The sequence below is a fragment of the Rhinatrema bivittatum genome, chromosome 4, assembly GCF_901001135.1.
Source record: "Rhinatrema bivittatum chromosome 4, aRhiBiv1.1, whole genome shotgun sequence".
NCBI lineage: Eukaryota > Metazoa > Chordata > Amphibia > Gymnophiona > Rhinatrematidae > Rhinatrema > Rhinatrema bivittatum.
Window position 1 is genome coordinate 23,976,288 of NC_042618.1, and position 20,333 is coordinate 23,996,620.

The 20,333-nt window shown below is 43.4% G+C and overlaps 1 protein-coding gene across 1 annotated transcript in view; it reads left to right on the top strand.

The window, feature by feature from the left end:
* The window catches only part of OTUB2 (OTU deubiquitinase, ubiquitin aldehyde binding 2), a 66,458-nt gene that overhangs the window by 13,808 nt on the left and 32,317 nt on the right, over nt 1-20,333 (top strand). The window contains exon 3 of the mRNA XM_029597397.1: nt 20,015-20,116. Within this exon, the coding sequence (XP_029453257.1) occupies nt 20,015-20,116 (102 nt within the window). The remainder of the gene's footprint in view (nt 1-20,014; nt 20,117-20,333) is intronic.

Genomic DNA, 20,333 nt, shown 5'->3' on the forward strand with positions numbered 1-20,333 from the left:
GACTGGGCAGAATTGTCTCCAGGTGCAGTATTACAGAAGAATGCAAATTACCTGTATAAAACAAATAAAAATGCAAGTAGTTTAGCCTGCAAGAGAGTGTTCTTTAATGAGAGGATTAGGAAGTAGTTTATCATTTCAATGAACCTCCAAAGCAGATCTCAGCAATGTCAATGCACATTCTATTTTTGGACTTATGCATTAAATTGTACTTAACATTTTTCTATAATGGCAATAGTACAAAGATGATTTGTTATAATTTATATTTTTTGTAATGAATATGGTATAACAAAGCTTGCAACGTACAACAAATTGTAGTAGGTCATCACACCCAACAGTATAAATACATTTAAATTAAATGTACATTGACTCCATCAGGGAAAGATACCAGAATGTTGTTCTTACTCCAATTAACACCTCCTACATAATGGTTATGATCTCATAGGATGACAGTCAATCTTGGAGAACAAACCCTGTGCATTGCATAGGGCTACTTTTCATCTATATTAATTCCAAAACATTAACTATAGCAATCTCGATCAAAGAATGGTTTGGATAAAACCATCCAAGCTCAAAGAGTTCATTTACAAAATTAAAAAAAAAAAAAAAAAAGCTGAAACTCCTTCTCAGTAAACCTGTTTGGAGAGACAGCATATTAAGATTCCCTAATGATGAAAATCTCTTGTACCTCTATCTTCTCAAATGAGTCATTCCTTACAGAGGAATTCACAAATAAGGTGCAAGGTAAAGAGGGAGAGATTTTTGTGACAATATTACTGCAGTGGTTTGTATAATAAAGCAGGGCGGAATCTACAGTCAAGGGATATCCAAGATCATAAATCACTTTCTGCACTTCATATTGAGTGAGAGAAAAATTTACCGGCAAGTTTCCGAATCCATAATCTTATTTTATTTATTTATTTGTTGAGTTTTATATACCGTCATTCGGTAAAGCCATCATAATGGTTTACAAGGTTCAACTTGCAACACATTTAACAATTAAGCAAAAAGTATAACAGGATGCATATTAAATACACATGAGAGCCCTCAGATTACAAAGATATTAACTAGAACTAGCACTACGGATTGCACGAAGGGGTGCACAAAGGGGGGTGCCCCCTTGGCATGCGACGCCCAGTGTTCTGGTGCCGTTTATCGGTCCAGTGCTGTCATCAATGACGTCGGGGGCGGGTCTCCTGATCGGGGATCTTACATGATCTTCTTGATCTAGTTGAGCAGGACCTTCCTCATTGGTTTTAATCAGAATTTACAAATTGGAAACATGATGCAGTTTTTCCAGGCATGGACACTGTTAAAAAAAAAAAAATAGCATTCTGAAAGCACAGACCAGATGTATTCCACACATTAAGAAAGGTAGAAGAAAAGCAAACAGTTATCAGCATGGTTAAAAGGGGAGGTGGAAGAGGCTATTTTAGCCAAAAGATCTTCATTCAAAAATTGGAAGGATCCATCAGAAGAAAATAGGATAAAGGATAAGCATTGGCGAGTTAAATGTAAGACATTGTTAAGACAGGCTAAGAGAGAATTTGAAAAGAAGTTGGCCAAAGAGGCAAAAACAATAAAAACTTTTAAAAATACATCCAAAGTAGAAAGCTTGCAAGGGAGTTGGTTGGCCTGTTGGATGATCATGGGGTTAAAGGAGCATTTAGAGAAGATAAGGCCATCGTGGAAAGATTAAACTATTTCTTTGCTTCGGTGTTTACTGAAGAGGATGTTGGAGAGAGATCCGTTCCGGAGAAGGTTATTAATGGGTGGTGTTTCAGATCAACTGAACCAAATCACAGTGAACCTGGAAGATGTGATATGCCTGATTTGACAAACTGAAGAGTAATAAATCTCCTGGACTGGATTGTATACACCCCAGGGTTCTGAAAGAACTAAAAAATGAAATTTCAGACCTATTTCAATTAATTTGTAACCTATCATTAAAATCATCCAATGTACCTGAAGATTGGAAGCTGGCCAGTGTAACCCCTATATTTAAAAAGGGATCCAGGGGTGATCTGGGAAACTTTAAATCGGTGAGCCTGACTTCAGTGCTGGGAAAAATCGTGGAGACTGTTATAAAGAATAAAATCACAAAATATTTAGATAGACATGGTTTTATGGGACACAGCCAACATGGATTTACCCAAGGGAAGTCTTGCATCACAAATCTCCTACAATTGTTTTTGAAGGGGTGAATAAATGTGGACAAAGGTGAACCGGTAGATGTGGTGTATTTGGATTTTCAGAAGGCGTTCGACAAAGTCCCACATGAGAGGTGTCTAAGAAAACTAAAAAGTCATGGGATAGGAGGCAATGTTCTTTTGTAGGTTGCAAGTTGGTTAAAACACAGGAAACAGTAGGATTAAACGGTCAGTTTTCACAGTGGAAAAAGGTAAACAGTGGAGTGCCTGAGGGATATGTATTTGGACCAGTGCTTTTTAATATATTTATAAATGATCTGGAAAGGGGTACGACGAGTGAGGTGATCAGATTTGCAGATGACACAAAATTATGCAGAGTAGTTAAATCTCAAATCAGATGGTGATGAATTGCAGGAAGACCTTGCAAGACTGGAAGATTGGGATTCCAAATGGCAGATGAAATATAACGTGGACAAGTGCAATTAATTGCATCAGTAGCATGGGATCTTCTTAGTGTTTGGGTAATTGCCAATTTCTTGTGGCCTGGTTTGGTCTCTGTTGGAAACAGGATGCTGGGCTTAATGGACCCTTGGTCTGACCCAGCATAGCAATTTCTTCTGTTCTTAAAGTGATGCATATAGGGAAAAATAACCCTTGCTGTAGTTACACAATATTAGGTTCTATCTTAGGTATTACCACCAGGAAAGAGATCTAGGCGTCATAGTGGATAATACATTGAAACCGTTGGCCTAGTGTATTGTGGTGATCAAAAAAGCAAATAGAATGTTAGGAATTATTAGGAAGGGAGTTGAAAATAAGTCATCATAATGCCTCTGTATCGCTCCATGGTGAGACCGCAGCTTGAATACTGTGTGCAATTCTGGTCACTGTATATCAAAAAGGATATAACTGCATTGGAGAAAGTACAGAGAAGGGTGAACAAAATAAGGGGCATGGAACAGCTGCCCTGTGAGGAAAGGCTAAAGAGGTTAGGGCTGTTCAGTTTGGAGAAGAGACAACTGAGGGGGGGATATGATAGAAATCTGCAAAATCATGAAAGGACTTGAACAAGTTAATATAAATCGGTTATTTTCTCTCTCAGATCATAGGACTAGGGGGCACTCTATGAAGTTAGCAAGTAGCTCATTTAAAACAAATCAAAGAAAATTCTTTTTAATTTAGTGCATAGTTAAGCTCTGGAATTCATTGCCAGAGGATGTGGTTTCAGCAGTTAGTGTAACTGGGTTTAAAAAAGGTTTGAATAAGTTCCTAGAGGAAAAATCCACAAACTGCTGTTATGGTAACTAATAAGCAGTAGTAGCTTGTGATTTATTTAATGTTTGGGTACTTGCCAGGCACTTGTGACTTGGATTGGCCACTGTTGGAAACAGGTACTAGGCTTGATGGACCCTTGGTCTGATGCAGTATGGCATATCTTATGTTCACGTATTGAGGCATTGATGGGAGAATTGCACTAATACAGAACTGGCTAAAGGGGAGCTTGATGTAAGTTTACTCCACCCCAGCCCCTTGATGGGTCATATATATAAAAAATAGAACAAAAAAGAGAGCACTTATGATACAAATGCAGTTTCTTAGAGTCTAGACAGATGAAGCCAGAACCAGTGAGTTATGCACTTCTACCAGCAGATGGAGACGGAGCAAAGCTGACATCACAGTATATATAACCCTTGCAATGACAGCCTGCCAGTATTCTCCATTTCCAGCAGATGGTGGACATACATCTCCCTACTGGGGATTGCTTCAAGTTTTAGAAGGAGAAAAAGAGAATTAAATTTAATTTTCCCTGTTCTCCTGCAGTGATACCAAATGGTCCCTTCTCCAGTTGAGAATTCCTGAGGTGATTTCTGTGGTCCCTCAGATGAGGGCCTTGTTCCAGTAGCTGATGGACTTAGCTGTTGAAAAAGCGAGAGGCAGTGGGTGCAGGAAGCAGAGTGTGGCGGTGAAAGCATTAGCCCTCTCCTCCCGCAGCCGGAGACAGACTCTGTACTCAGCTGGGACGGACTGAGCTCAGGTAAAGCTTAAAAAAAACCCAAACAAAAAACACAACATATGAGGGATTTTTATAGGGCTTTCTCCTTCTTCCAGTCTCTGTGCTCAGTGTGCTGATCAGACATTCGTTCCTGCCCCTGAGGGAGTTCAAGGGACGTGGGCAGCCTGGGGGGTTGCAAAGCACTTTTGGACTAGGCTCCACTTTTAAGCTTTTCTCTGGGCACCACGTGGTAGGATACAGTCAGCTTCATGAGTTTTTCCTATGTATTAGGCTGCCCTCTTCAGGACCGTCTGTTCGTGTGTGTGTCTGGCTGTGCATCCAGTTGTGCACACAGGTTTTGGACGCTTAGACGCCTGCTTGGGCGTCCAGTTGGTAGCACCGTCTGATTTAGGTACACACTTGCCTGTACGCACAATCTGGGCTGCAAAGAGGGTGCTCGTTTTTTAGGTGCCCATCAAGCTCAGGATTGGGCGCCTAAATTTTGGATGCATATTTTTTACAGTGCAAATTCAGCTGGGTGCATACCTTTCAGTCACTTATTAAGCATACTGACAGACTGATGGTTTCTTTAGCTAAGAAACCTAAGTGCCCTACCTTCTTTGGTGTCTGTTAAATTCAGGCATCTCAGCCTGGCCTTCTCTCTAACTTGTGCCAGCGCTGCTTAGAGGCTCATGGGGAATTGCCTTAATCTGATTTACTAAGCCCGGTTCTTCCCAGCTTGATGTCTGACTAGGTAAAGACATGTCAGAAGGGGCACCTGATCTTGGAACTCCCTTAACTGGTTAGTCAACAGGGGAAGGTAGAGCAGTGGGCACAGGACAGGTGTCTCCTGGGTTTGGCATGGGTTCTTCTGCTTTTTCTTGGGTGGAATTTTTTTCAAGGATTGTAATCTTTTCTTCAGGTGCAGTCCTCTGCCTCGACCAATCTTGCTAGGTCAGAGTCGCAAGTAGTGACCTCCCGCACGCCTGGTGCTGCAGTTAAGTGCTGAAGTACACCTAGATCGGCAGCCGGTCTTCCCAATGGGGATCCAGATAGCACGAATGATGAAGCCAATCCTTACTCTCTGGAGGATGGGGAAATTGGAACTGTATAGGGCTATGTTGTGGTTCTTTCATAGAGATGAGGTACTGGTTTTGATTTCCCAGACATTTAAAATTGCTGGGAGTGCCTGGGGCTGATTCCATGTCCGAGCCAAAGAAAAATCCCATTTTGGTTTTTTTGCTTAAAGCCTCTTGTTTTTTCCCTGTTATGGAGACCATTCAAGAATTGATTGATCTTTAGTGGGGCATCCCGGAGGTTAATTTCAAAGGGGGTCAAGTCTTGGAAGGCCTGTATCCCCTGGATCCAGTGGCGAGAGAACGATTGCATTTTCTGAAAGTGGACGCACTGGTGTGTGCAGTCTCCAAGTGGATGACTGTCCCCATGGAGGGAATAGCAGCTTTGAAGGATGCGCTTAATAGGAGGATTGAGGCCATCCTTAAGCAAGCATCTGAAGCAGTGGCAATGACTTTGCAGATAGCTTCTTGTTGCCTGGTGGCTTGCTCCTGTTTACTCATCTCTCAGGAGGTCTATGAATCTGGAGTGAATTCCAAGGCAGTTCCGGAGCCAGCAGCCACCTTTTTGGCAGATGTGGGCTGTGATTTGGTCTGCACCTCAGCCAGAGGGGTGGGGTCAGTAATAGCAGCCAGGCGTGAGTTATGGCTGAGAAATTGGTCGGCTGATGCGACCTCCAAGGCTAACCTTACGAAGTTTTTCTTTAAAGGCTCACTCTTGTTTGGGAGTGAGTTGGAGAAAATGGCCAATAAGTGGGGCAAATCCCCGGTCCCACGGTTGCCGGAGGATAAGAAGCAGATGCTGTGCTCCTTTAGCATGAGAGGTCATGCAGGGGATCAAAGCGGTTTTGACTCTACAGAGGGAGGGGCCTGTCAGAGGACTTAACCTTTCGGTAGGTCTGTCCTCTCGTCCCAGACAGCCCAGAAGGGGTGCAGGCACGGAAAGTGGAACCCCCCCGAGCCTCCCAATGAAGGTATGCCGACCCACTGCTGGGAACAGAAGATAGTCGCCTCTCTTTTTTATCAGAGGTGGATCAAAATCACGTCAGACCAGTGGGTCTTGGATGTTTTGAGATGGATATGCACTGGAGTCTCGCAGTGTTCTGGATGTGTTCCTTGCCACTCCTCTCAGAAGAGGTAGGCAATGGAATGTACATTTACACTTTCGAATAATAGAAGGACTAGGGGGCATTCCATGAAGTTAGCAAGAAGCACATTTAAGACTAATCGGAGAAAATTTTTTCACTCAACGCACAATAAAGCTCTGGAATTTGTTGCCAGAGGATGTGGTTAGTGCAGTTAGTGTAGCTGGTTTCAAAAAAGGTTTGGATAAGTTCTTGGAGGAGAAGTCCATTAACTGCTATTAATCAAGTTTACTTAGGGAATAGCCATTGCTATTAATTGCATCAGTAGCATGGGATCTTCTTAGTGTTTGGATAATTGCCAGGTTCTTGTGGCCTGGTTTGGCCTCTGCTGGGCTTGATGGACCCTTGGTCTGACCCAGCATGGCAATTTCTTATGTTATGTTCTTAAGGCTCCTAAGTCTGAGTGCTGTGGTTCCAGTGCCCTCGTCTCAAGAAAATATGGGCCGATATTCATTTATTTTGTGGTGCCCAAGAAGGAGAGGGCTCTTTTCATCCAATGCTGGAGCTCAAAGGGGGTCAACTATCATTTGCGGGTGACTCGTTTTTGTATGGAAACATTGTGCTCAGTGATAATGGCCGTGCAGTCCGGGGAGTTTCTGACCTCCTTGGATCTGTCCGAGGCATACCTGCATATTCCCATCTGACTAGAGCACCAATGTTTTCTGTGATTTGTGGTTTTGGGTTCTCATTATTTTCGAGTGCTACCTTTTGGTCTGGCCACTGCACCCAGAACTTTTTCCAAGGTTAGGGTGATGGTGGTGGCAGAGTTGAGAGAGGATGGGATCTTGGTACACCTGTACTTGGACGACTGGCAGATTCAGGCCAAGTCTCTGGAAGAGAGCCTCCTGGTTGACGCGCAAGGTGATCTCCTTGAGCAGGAGCTTGGTTGGGTGGTGAACCTGGCCAAGAGCAGTCTTCAGCCATCTCAGTCGCTAGAGTATTTTTGTGTTCAGTTTGACATGAAGCAGGGCGGGGTTTTCGTGCTGGAGGGTCTTATTCAGAAGTTGTTGGCGTAGATGCATCAGTCGAGCGGTCCAGATAATGTCTGACAATGCAACAACAGTGGCCTACATCAATCGGCAGGGAGGAACCAAGAGCCAGCAAATGTTGCAGGAAGTAGACCAACTTATGCAATGGGTGGAAGTGCATCTTCAGGAGATCTCAGCCTTGCACACTGCAGGAAAAGACAATGTAAGAGTGAACTTTCTCAACAGGTAGAGTCTAGACCGAGGAGAAATAGGTTTTGTCAGACGAGGCATTTCAGCTGATAGTGAATCGTTGGGGCCTTCCGTTTCTGGACCTGTAGGTGACTTCTCGCAGTGTGAATGTTCCTCGATTCTTCAGTGCAGGAGAGATCAGAAGTCATTGGGCATTGATGCTGTCATGCAGGAATGACCGGAGGACAAGATGCTGTATGCTTTTCCCCTGTGGCCCATGTTGGGCAGAATGATTTGGAAGGTCGAGGAGTCAGTGATGGTACTTCTGGTGGCACCAGATTGGTCCAGGAGACCATGGTATGTGGATCTGCAAAGGCTCCTAGTGGACTCCCCTCTCCGGTTTCTGGTATATAGGCAGGGACCTGTTCTTCACGAAGATCCGAATCTATTTTGTCTTATGGTATGGCCCTTAAGAGGGCTCGCTTGCTGAAGAGTGGATATTCTACTGCGGTGATTTCCACCTTGCTATGAACAAGGTGGTTCTCCACTTCCTTAGCTTATGTGCGGGTTTGACGAATGTTTTAGGCTTGGTGTGAAGATCGAGGAGTTCTTCCTCATTCAGTTAATATCCTGCTCATTTTGGAATTTTTGCAGGATGAATTGAATAAAGGATTGGCCCTTAATTTCTTAAAGGTACAGGTAGCGGCTCTTGCCTGTTTCAGGGGTCAGTGAATGGTGGACCCTTGTTTGCTTATCCAAATATGGCCCGTTTCTTGAAAGGAGTAAAACATCTTTGTCCTCCCATGTGGCTACTGGTGCCCTTGTGGAGTCTTAATCTGGTTTTGGATTTCTTAGTGGGCCCTACGTTTTGACCGATGCATAAACTTTCCTTGCAGTTACTGACCTTGAAAACAGTGTTTCTTGTGGCGATTTATTTATTTTATTTATTTTTTATTTATATTCCACTTTTCTCAGCGCTTCAAAGTGGATTACATTCAGATACTGAGGTATTTCCCTATCCCCAGAGGGCTTACAATCTAAGTTTGTACCTGACTTGCCCAAGCTCACAAGGAGCGACAGGACTCGAACCCTGGTCTCCTGGTTCGTAACCCACTGCTCTAACCACTAGGCTGCTACTCCACTCCTTTGGTGCATAGAATATCTGAGCTGCATGCCTTGTCTTGCCGGGAGCCGTTCCTTCGAGTGACTCCAGGGGTGATACAGCTGTGTACTATTCATTCCTTTTTGCCAAAAGTGGTCTCAGATTTTCACTTGTATCAGTCCATTTCCCTGCCGTCTCTGGATAGGGGGAGCGATGCAGAAGAATATCTCCTGTTGCGACCCTTGGATGTTAAGACATATTGTGAGGTATCCAGAGGTTTCTAGACCTCTCAGGAAGATGGATCACCTATTATTCTCCACAGGGGAAGTAAACAGGGTGAGCTGGCTTTGTGGGCTTACAATAGCATGCTGGATTAAAGAGGAGGCCACGGATGTGGATGCTGAACAGCCATTGCCTAGTGAGGTTAGGACTCATTCCACTCGGGCTTAGGCAGTGTCATGGGCGGAGGTTAGATTGTTGTCAGCATTTTACTCAGTCTCCATCTGCTGGTAGAGGTACATAACCCACTGGTTCTAGTCAACTGTCTGGTCTAAAGAAAAGGAAATAATCAGGTAAGTAGTAATTTCTTAATTTGGCACAGGCAGCCTTATTAATGTCTAATAAAATTAAGGAATAGTCACCCTCTAGTGTTTGTAGGGGCCAAAGGTGTGTTTATCCAAGGCACAATATCATTTGTAGCCCAATTTCCATTTTTATTCTACAGCATGACTCTAGAGAGGTTAAGTTTACTTAAGAATGGCTATTCGTCCATTATGATGCGAGATCCCTGCGATTAAAAAGAAAACACTTCAATTCCATATATTCATGTGTGGCATTCTTTTGAATCATATTGCGAAGCTTCATCAAACTCATGTAGGAATGCAGATATTTCTGCTATTTTAGCCTTTCTTCAAAAAGGGTCTAGAAAAGGTTTAGCACACAATTAAATAAAGATGGAGGTCTCTGTAATATCATGTAACAAAGGAAAATTCAGGAGAATCTCTATTCATGAATGGAATTAAAGCCAAAGTACTCCCAAAAGAGTGTTTTTACTCACAATCAATTCTAAATTGTTCATGAAGGCTTTATTAATGGTACCTTTTTAATTCTATTTAAAAGACCATTAAAGTTATTATCTTAGAAAGTTATTCTAATGACCAATACTTCATAAAGATGTATTACAATAATACAGGTATTATCTTTAGCGTTCCATTTTTTAATTAATCCGCTAATAAAGATACAATTAATCCAGTTCTAATTAGCCAGAAGTGATCTCTTTTCTTTTCAATTAGACAAATATTATAGTCACATTTTTAAAGTAGAGCAGGTGGGAAGGATTAGTCCTTAATTAAAAGTAAGCAGAATTGTATTAAGATATTTAGAAGTGTCAAATTCTTTTTCTCAAAGTCAGATACATTGTTCATTTTATTTGAAGGAGCATAATAATGAACACTTATAGCTAAGAAGATACGGAATATAACATTTTATATAAATACAAAGTTTAGGCAACATCCAAACCAACCATTGCAGGTTGGATGAAGGAGGAGGTATGTACAGCACATATGTTAAAAGAAAATCATGCTCTAAAGTAAGCAGTCCATTCAACTACAGTACAATTATCTTGGGAGTAATATACATCCTGCAAAGATTTTAAAGCGGCCACAATGTCCACATTACGTAAATTTTCAAAACAATACAGACTGATCATTTCCATGGTAACGAACACTACTTATAAAGCAAGCATTCTAACAGCAGGTTTAATATCTTCCCACTCAAAATAATTGGGTTTTGGTACTTCTCCATTGTTCTGACTTGGTGTAGCACAAAGAAATTTATGATTACCTGATGATTTCCTTTTTCCGTCGATAAGCAGGCTGAATTAGCATTGCTGTCTGGGTGAAGTCATTCAGTGCTCATGCGAACTCTCTCCATTAAGTTAGAACTTTACTCTGCTGCACTTGTGTGGCACTTCCTGCACGAAGCACGTCATCTGTCTCCTCAGTCTTCTTTTTTCCATGCTCACACACAGATGCTTTTTTTCTCTAGTCATCCATCTCCTCTATCTTGGAGTCTCTTTTATTCCTTTTTCATGCCAGCGAATCCCCAAAAAGCACTTTTCAGTGCTAGCCAGTCATGTCTAAGAAGCCTGGCTTCAAGTATTGTCAATGCGGACACATAATGTCCATCACTGACAACCACAATTATTGCTACCTCTGCCTAAGCCCGGATCATGACTAGGTGCTTCTCTGGGACAAGAGTGGCACTTCTTCACCTTCAGACAACTATGTGCCCTCACAGAGGTGCTGAACACTCTTCCCAGGCCCTAAGATCTCTACCCACGATGTCCAAAGAAGATCATCTTCGATGGAGCCAAAGGTAAAGTCGAGCAAACGTTCAACAACAGAGTCAAAAGGTCACTTTGGTACCTAGCAAACCCAAGTCAAGATTTGCGGGGCACTCCAGACAAGATTCAGGCACAGGTGTGCCGTTGGTGTCATCAAAGTCCTCGCATCGACGCACCGACCAGGCAGGGGCATCAAGTTTGAAGCAGCCAAGGCATTTCTGGGATGTGTCCACGCAGTCGACTCTAAAGATGTCACTTAGGAATGACCGCGTCCCTCCCGCCTCGACCCATGAAGCATCAGCACAGACATCCAAACAGGTGCCAACGCAGGAGGTCTCAACGCAAGCTACCACGCACACCAGGACTCAAGGTGCATCGACACAAACGCGGCATTCTTCCACGCATGATGCTTTCATGGCAAAACTCCTGGATCCCTTGGCGCATGCATCATCTAAACATGATGACAAAAGAAAATCCGCCTCTTCTGATTGTGCAGAGGAGTCGCAAGAGCTTCAAAGTCTGCATCCCAAGAAAGGAGAATGAGCCCTTTGTCTCTGACTGTAGTAGGCATGGTGTGCACTTGATATCCTATTGCATCTACCTTGGGTTTCCCTTTCCAAGCCTGTCTCTACAGTTCCAGATTTTCTTCCTCCCAAAAAGATCACTCAGACTTGGCCATATGTTCATGTCCTAGGGACTACAATCTCCAGGAGGAGCTTTCTTCAAGAGACAAACGGGCTGGACCAGATAAAGATTCCTGGGACAGAAGACCATATCCCTCAGATATACTATCTGTGGCTATACGCCTCCATGGAAAACAGTCTCCAGCCGCAGTCGTCGTGGAGAAACGATTTCTTTCGGAACCACCTCCAAATCTCTACCAACAGGCCATGGACCAAATTTCGTCAATCATAAAGAATCTGTTCTCATTGCACCCGGAGATTCCACCCCCCCCCCCCCCATATTTCAAGGCTGAGTGGGGAAGAGATTCAGGAGCATCCCCCTTTTTCTCCAGTGAAGCCCGCATACCTAGAGCAGGATAGGCGGGGTGGTTGTCAACCACCAACACTGCAGTCGGACCATCTGGATTCTCTGCTAGACCTCTCACCTACCAGCTCAGCGGGTATCCCATTGGACCCTCCAGAAGAACCTCCAGACCACTCTTCTCCTCCAGAGGACCTAACCTATTCATGGTTTGTTGAGAAGTTTGGAAACTTGCTGGGGTTAGAAGTCCAAAAACTCCCAGACCCTAGGGAGGAAGCTTTTGGGATCCCGAAGATCTGGAAGTTCCAGCTGAACCTTTGGCATTGCCTTCCCATAGGGTTCTGGATGTGGTACTGTCAAAGATTTATTTATTTTTATTTGGTGCTTTTCTGTACTGGCATTCATGATACAAACATATCATGTCGGTTTACATAGAACGGGGGTACAGTAACCTTAGATATTAACATAGTGAAGAGAAGCAGAAGTTACAATAAAACAGGGGTGCTGGAACTTGAGGAAGACAAAGCATAAGTAACTCAACGGCAAAAGGAGCAATTATTTACATTGTGCTGAATGTGCAGTAATGATTGCTATGGTGAATCAGTGATTTTCAGGAAAGGCTTGTTTAAATAACCAAGTCTTAAGCCTTTTTCTAAAGATCAGCAGGCAGGGTTCTTGTCTGAGTTCGGGGGGAATAGTATTCCATATGGTTGGTCCTGCTGTAGAGAGAGCCCGTTCTCTGGATGCTAGATGGTATGTGTATTTGGTTGGGGGGGGGGGGGCGCGTGCAGGGTTCCTCTATAGGCTTCTCTAGATGAGGTGTGTAGTCTGAGTGGGAATTGAAGGTTGAGAGGGGCTTGGTTGTGGATGGTTTTGTGGATGATGGTGAGGGACTTGTGTAGAATTCTGAAACGTATTGGTAGCCAGTGTAGATTTTTGAGAATGGGGGAGATGTGTTCTCTTCTGCAGGAGTTTGTCAGGATTCTGGCTGCCGCGTTTTGAAGCATCTGAAGTGGTTTGGAAGAAGTGGGGAGACCTAGCAAAATGGAGTTGCAGTAGTCTATCTTGGAGGATATTACGGCTTGGAGGACAGTTCTGAAGTCTTGAAAGTGAAGAAGTGGTTTAATTCTTTTTAGTACCTGCAGTTTATAGAAGCAGTCCTTGGTTGTATTGTTGATGAATGTTTTTAAATTTAGACGGTTGTCGATTAATACTCCTAGGTCTCTTGCTTGGGTGACAAAGGTATTGGTGAGTGACCTTTGAGGAGTAACACTGTCGTCCGGGGAAATGAGGAGGAGTTCAGTCTTAGCTGAATTGAGTATAAGGTTTAGGTTAGAGAGGAGGAGGTTGATATCTGAGGCAATTTTCCCAGTGCTTGAGTGTTTTTCTAATGGATTCTGTAATGGGGATCAAGATTTGAACGTCGTCTGCGTATAGGAAGTGTTTTAGTTTAAGGTTAGTTAGCAGCTGGCACAGAGGAAGGAGGTATATGTTGAAGAGGGTGGGGGACAGGGAGGAACTCCTAGTGAGGAATTGAAGCGAGGGGACTTTTTATTGTTGATTCTGACTTTATAGCCTCTGTTACTGAGGAATGATTTGAACCATGTAAAGGTGATTCCTGTGATTCTGATGTCAGTCGGTTGAGGAGAGGATGGGGAGTGGTTTACGGTATCGAAAGCCGCCGAGAGGTCAAGGAGAATTAGTAAAAAGGATTGTCCTTTGTCCAAACCCATGATGAGGTGATCAGAGAGATGAGTAGGGTTTCGGTGCTTAGTGTCTTACGGAACCCGTATTGGGTTGGGTGCAGTATTTTGTGATCTTCAAGATAATCTGAAAGTTGAGTTGACTAATTTTTCCATAATCTTGGCTACAAAAGGTAGGTTTGTGAGAGGGCGGTAGTTATTGGGTTCCTTTGGATCCAAGTTCGGCTTTTTTAGAAGCGGTTTAAGAGAGGCGAGTTTTAGGGCGTCTGGGAAGATTCCTTGTGATAACGAACAGTTTACGATATCAGCCAGAGGTTTGGAAATGGTGTCAGGTACTAGCAGGTGTAGTTTTGTTGGGATTTGGTCGTAGGGATGGGTAGAAGGTTTCATTTTCTTTAATAGTTTGAATCTCCAGGGTGGTAGTAGGTTCAAACGATTCAAGAGAGATTCCTTTATTAGGGGGATGGTAGGATCTAGTAGAAGAGGTGTGGCTAGGGGGCAGGAGAGTTAAGAGGTTGGAGACTTTGCTTTGGAAGAAGAATGCCAGTTCGGCTTTGGATTGTGCTTGGTCGTTAGGAGTAGATGGTGTGCTAGTTTGAGTTCGGAAATGTAGGAGAATAGTGCTTTAGCATCGAAAACGAGGTCGTGAATCCTGAGAGCTTAGAAATCCCTTTTTGACTGTAAGGTGGAGTTCCTGTAAAGGTGGAGGGCGGATTTATAAGCAGATAGTGTGCTGGGGCGTGGGTCTTTGGGCCATTTGTTTTTTCTGTCTGAGGCTTTGTTTAAGTTTTCGGAGTTCATTGGTGAACCACGGTTGTCTCTTTTGAGAGGTGAGTGATTTTTTTGGTTGATAGTGGACATAATTTATTTGCTACTGTCTCTGTGATGTTGCTTCAGGATAGTAGAGCTGAATTGGGGTTTGAGAGGTCTATGTGATGAAGTTCTTTGGCCAGGTGATTGCTGAGGACATTGGAAGAGCATGATCTCCTATAGAGATGTCCTCGCCCTCTCCTTATATTAAGGAGATATTCAGTGTAAATTGTAAATTGTTAATTGAGATATTCAGTGTAAATTGTAAATTGTTAATTGTTATTCTCTGGTTATGACCTTCTTGTTTTCTATCCTTCATTCTGCCTATTGGTTATCCCCGCGCCCAGTTACTCTCTCTGTTGAAATGTACTTTCCAACCTTGCAGTTATTATGTGAACCGGTATGATGTCCCCACAAATACCGGTATATAAAAGTTTTTAAATAAATAAATAGAGAAACGAGGATTGAAGGGGGTGAGTATTGGGGGTTTCTGTCATTGTGAAGTGGCGGAGATTAAGGAGTGGTCCGACCAGGGGACCGGAGTGCATTCAGGGTGGGATGAGTGAAAGAGGCCAGAGTTTATGAAAATAAGGTCCAGGGTGTGGCCGGCTTTGTGAGTGGGCTTGTTGATGATCTGTTTGAAGCCCATAGCTGAAAGGGAGGTGAGGAAAGCCTCACAGTTGGTTGTGAGTGTGGTGTTATTGACATGGAAGTTGAAATCTCCTAGGATCATAGCTGGGGAGTCCAGATTCATGTGTTTTGCAATGATTTCTACGATGGGAGAGGTGTCGGATGTGGGAGTCCCCTCAGTCCAACCTTCCTGTCTCCAGGAAACTGGATTTAAAGTTTAGATTGCAGAGGTCCTTGACACATGGGGTCGTCCAGCTACTGCATGCATCAGTTGTTGAATCAGCGATGAAGCATGTAAAAAAATCAAAGCAGCATGCGTCTGCTCCTGTGGGGAAGGAACACAAGTTCCTTGATGTCTTTGCCAAGAAGACTTTCCAAAGTGCAATGTTAACCTTCTGGTTCCAGCAGCACCAGTTTTACATGGTTCAGTATCGTTATGAATGCCTACAATTGAAGCCATTCTTGCTTTCAGAAACAGGCCAGCAGCTGACGCCTCAACCTTTTTATGACTTGGAGGAAGGTTTGTCATTTGCTGAGGGTAGTCTACAAGTCCTTTGAAACCTCTTTCACCATTGCTGTTTGATAAATACCTTTGCTCCATTCCAGCTCCATTAGTGAAGATGTGCCATACGGACTAGCGAATCTGCCATGCTTAGGTGAGAATCTGTTTAGCTACAAGCTGAGAGAGAGAAATCAAATCAAAAAACAAAACGTAGCAGTGCTTGTCAGCGATGTTGGATTCTCAGGCGGCAGCGAAACAGTTTTTTCATCAATATCGTAACCCTTACTATTATCAAAGGAAGCTGTTCAAGTAGTTTTTGCTATTCAGGTCTCAGTCATATCAACAGTTTCAACAATCTCGCCCACAGTCCCAACCTGCTCAGCCTAGATGTCTTCAGAGAGACCGCAAACAGCAAAAGCCCTCGCAACCATCAATCCTGAAACCCTCTGTCATTTTGAAGACAGCCCAGTCACAGCCTCACTTGCCAGTGGGAGGCAGGATACGCCATTTTTCCTTGGAATGGAGTCTAATCACATCAGATCAGTGGGTTTTGAGGATCATCTGCAAGAGTTATCTGAATTTCAGGATCAAGCTTTCACTTCCCTGTCATGCCAGCCCTTTGAAAGATGCTTCTCAACTACCTCTACTGGTGCAAGAGATCCAGTCCTTGCTCCAACAGGAGGCCATCCGTCTAGTAACGAAACACCGAATCAATACCGGATGCTACTCCCAGTATTTCCTTATTCTGAAATGCTCAGGATTCAAGCCCATTCTAGACCTACGATCCCTCAACAAACACCTTCAGAAGGAAAAGTTCAAGATAACATTCCTCAAATCAATCCTACTGTTCATTCAGAAGAGCAATTGGATGTGTTCTTTGGATCTCAAAGATGCCTATACTCACATTTTAATACACCCTTCCTGTTGGTGATTCCTGTGCTTCCAGGTAGCTTCAAAGCACTGCCAGTACAAAGTCCTCCCCTTTGGTCTTTTCCTCAGCTCCCAGAGTTTTCACCAAATATTTGTTTGTGGCATTGGCTAATCTAAGATACTAGGGAATCCGTGTTTTTCCCTCTCTGGACATCTGGCTGATAGTCTCCCCCAACCAGATATCCCTACAAGCACATTTGCAAATGATGATCATTTGTCTGGAATCTCTAGGATTCGTCATAAACTACAAGAAATCAGTAGTCAAACCAACCCAGATACTGCAATTCATAGGAGTCAGGCTAGACTCCATTCAGGCTTGCGCCTTTCTTCTGGAAGACAGAGTACTGAAGATCCATCACCTGGGTATGGAATTACTCCACAGGTCAGTTGTCACAGTGTGCCAGGTACTTGTGATCTTGGGACACATGGCAGCAGCCATTCATGTAGTATCGCATACTTGACGACATATGGTATATAAAAGTGTTAAATAATATGCGGCACCTCCAATGGGACTTGAAGTCTCAATGGGTCCAATACTGCCAACCAATGAGCAAAAAAGTAACCTTGTTGGACTCCATGTGAAGGGACATTCAATGATGGCTAGAACCGAGGGTACTAGCAATAAGATCCCCTCTCCAGGAGCCCTCCCACAGTCTCATCCTTACCACAGACGCGGCCACTCAGGGTTGGGAGGCTCATTTTCTTCACTACAAGACACATGGCCTGTGGTCGGTGGAGGAATAGGCCTACGATATCAACCTGCTAGAACTCACGGTAATGAGATATGCTCTAAGGGCCTTCACTCTTATGATTCACACAGACAATCAGGTGGCCATGTTCTGTGTGAACAAGCAAGGAGGCTCAGGCTCCTGGCTTCTCTGCAGGGAGGCAGTATGGATATTTATTTTAAAAGTTTTGTATACCGTCGTTCGATATGGGATAACGGATATGGGAGTGAGCCATTGAAAACTGACACTACATGCAACATTTCTACCCAGAGTGGCAAACACATTGGCAGACCGCCTAAGCAGGATTTTCCACCCTCACCAATGGTCCCACAGTCAATCCATGGCCGACAAGATCTTCCTACAATGGGGTTACGCTTGGTTAGATCTTTTCGCAACTGAACAAGATTGGAAGATAAATCGATTCTGCTCTATCTGTCCAAGCCGCTTCAGAGGCACAGGATGCCTTTCTGCTGTCATGGGTGAAGGGTCTTCTGTATGCCTTTCCCCCAATTCCTGTCATCTCAAGGATAGTTCAGAAGATGATCTAAGACAGCGCACGAATGATACTCATAGTTCCAGCGTGGCAGAGACAACCGTAGTAGAGCGTATCTGGTGTAGTATTCCAAGAGCCATTCAATATATCTCGGTCAGGTCCCAGATTTCCTAACCCAAGACAAGGGCGCCCTTCTTCACCCTCTCCATTCTTCCCTCTGCCTGACAGCTTGGATGTTGAATGTGAGGTCTTGTAAGACTTAGTTCTCTCAATGGATATTCCACAGATTATTATAGCGGCGAGGAAACAAACAACCAGATGAAACTATTCCTTCAAGTGCAAAATGATCAGTCAACGGATTAGCCCCTTTTTCATTGTCACCTAATGAGATTCTCAGTTATCTGCTCCATCTTTCAGAATCTGGCTTAGCAATGTCGTCCATAAGGGTTTGTTTAAGTGCTATAATGGCTTACCATAAAAGGAATGGGGATTTCTCTGTTGCTTCCTATCCATTGATATCTCAATTTATGAGAGGCCTCTTTCACCTTCATCCTCCCATCAAAAACCCTCCAGTGCCCTGGGATTTGAATGTGGTCTTGATAGCTCTGATGAAAGACCTCTTTGAACCTCTGCAGTCAGTCACTTTGAAATTCCTCATGTGGAAGGTGATTCTTCTTGTGGCTATCACCTCAGCCATGACAAGGTAGTACTCAGGATGCATCCCAAATTCCTCCTGAAGGTAGTGTCGGCTTTTCACATCAGTCAAGCCATTTTACTCCCTGTCTCTTTCCCAAAACACATAAGTCGAGAGAGATTTATGCTCTGTGAACTGCAAGAGAGCGTGGCTTACTATAAACAACGCAGCTTCTCCAGCGCTCATCACAATTGTTCATCTCATTTAATCCTAATACACAGGAGTGGCAGTCTCCAAGAGGACAATGTCCAACTGGATCATGGATTGCATTCGTTTCTGCTACAAGTCAGGGCATTCACCATTGTCAGGATCAATCAAGGTGCATCAGGTGCGAACCATATCGTTCTCATTAGCACATCTTCAGAATGTGCCAATTGAAGACATTTGTAAAGCAGCTACATAGTCATCTATCAACATCTTCAACTCTCACTAGCAGCTTCAGATAACATCTTAGGGCATGCAGTTTTGTCGCGTGTGGTTAACTAGAAAGGGACTCCCAGACAGCACTGCTAATTCAACCTGATTATCGATGGGGGAAAAAAAGCAAGTTTCCTTACCATAGACTGTGTTTTTCATAGATAGCAGGATGAATTAGCCATGTGTACCCTCCCTCCTCCCTGGACATGCCTTTCTAATCCTTCCAGGCCTCAGCGCTGCCATCTGCTTTTTCTAAAGACCGAGGAGACAGATGACTCGCTTTGTGCGGGAAATACCACACAGGCACAGCAGAGCAAAGTTCTAACTTATTGGAGAAAGTGAGTCCTCATGAGTGCCATCAGATGACTTCACCCAGACAGCATGGGCAATTCATCCTGCTATCTATGGAAAACACCATTTACAGTAAGCAAACTTGCTTTTCCTTTATTTCTGCTACACCAGCCCAGAAACCATTTGGGAAGAGAGGAAAATTATTTAAAAAAAAAAAAGTCTTCAAAAATGTTCTCTTCCACTCCAAAAACAAGTTGTTTCTATTTAGAGTATATGGACTTGTCTGTAGTCTTCAGTATGCTTTGGCAGAGGAATACTGGCTCAAACCTGTCTGTGCCAAACAAATGTAGTAGTGATGTCACAGATAAAGAAAAAATAGAATGTTCTCTGCCTCCATCAGCTGGATGAGGGATAAACCCAATTGATCTAAACTGGTGTAGCAGAAATAAAGGAAAGGAAATTATCAGGAAAGTATTCATTTCTCCATTTTCTTTGGATAGAGCTACTTCATCCTGTTCAACTCAGATTTGGTTAGGCTGAAATGCCATAGTGATGTGGCCCAAACATATTTCATTTTATACCTTAAAAAGGATGAACTAAAATGATGCCATAAATTGGGATCTCTACTGTATCTGGAGAACATTTCATTCCTTCCACGGCAGTGCCCAAGCAATGACCCGCTGATGAACATAGCTTGTGAGAGTGTTCCAGAATTAGTTTTCTCCCATGGTTGATGTACATTGAAGGGCTATTTATAAGGGCAACTTAAAGCAACGGAAGTGCTTTAGATGCACCACCAAGTCACCCTAATATAATGCATGGTTACTATTGCCATGATCATGTTTAGTTTTTTGGTCTTTATTTTTCCCAGAGCGATTGTAACTTTTCTCTCCACCTAATATCGGAAAAATGTAATATTTCAACAATACTTGATGAACGTCCAGAAGATGGAATATTCCAGCAGAAAGTTAAGGTAGTATGTTTAACTTTTTTAACACATGTAAAAGTTAAGAAAAGAACATAATTGATGAAAACATGGCTGTGGGTTGGCTCGGTGGTAGTGCTACATGCTGCCATTCAGAAGGGTTTGGGCATAATTCCTGGCTCAGATCTTCACTCTTTAGGTTGGCTGGGATTGGGGATGCTGTGGAGGCAGCGTTCAGTGAAGGAAAGAGGAGCTGTCATAATGT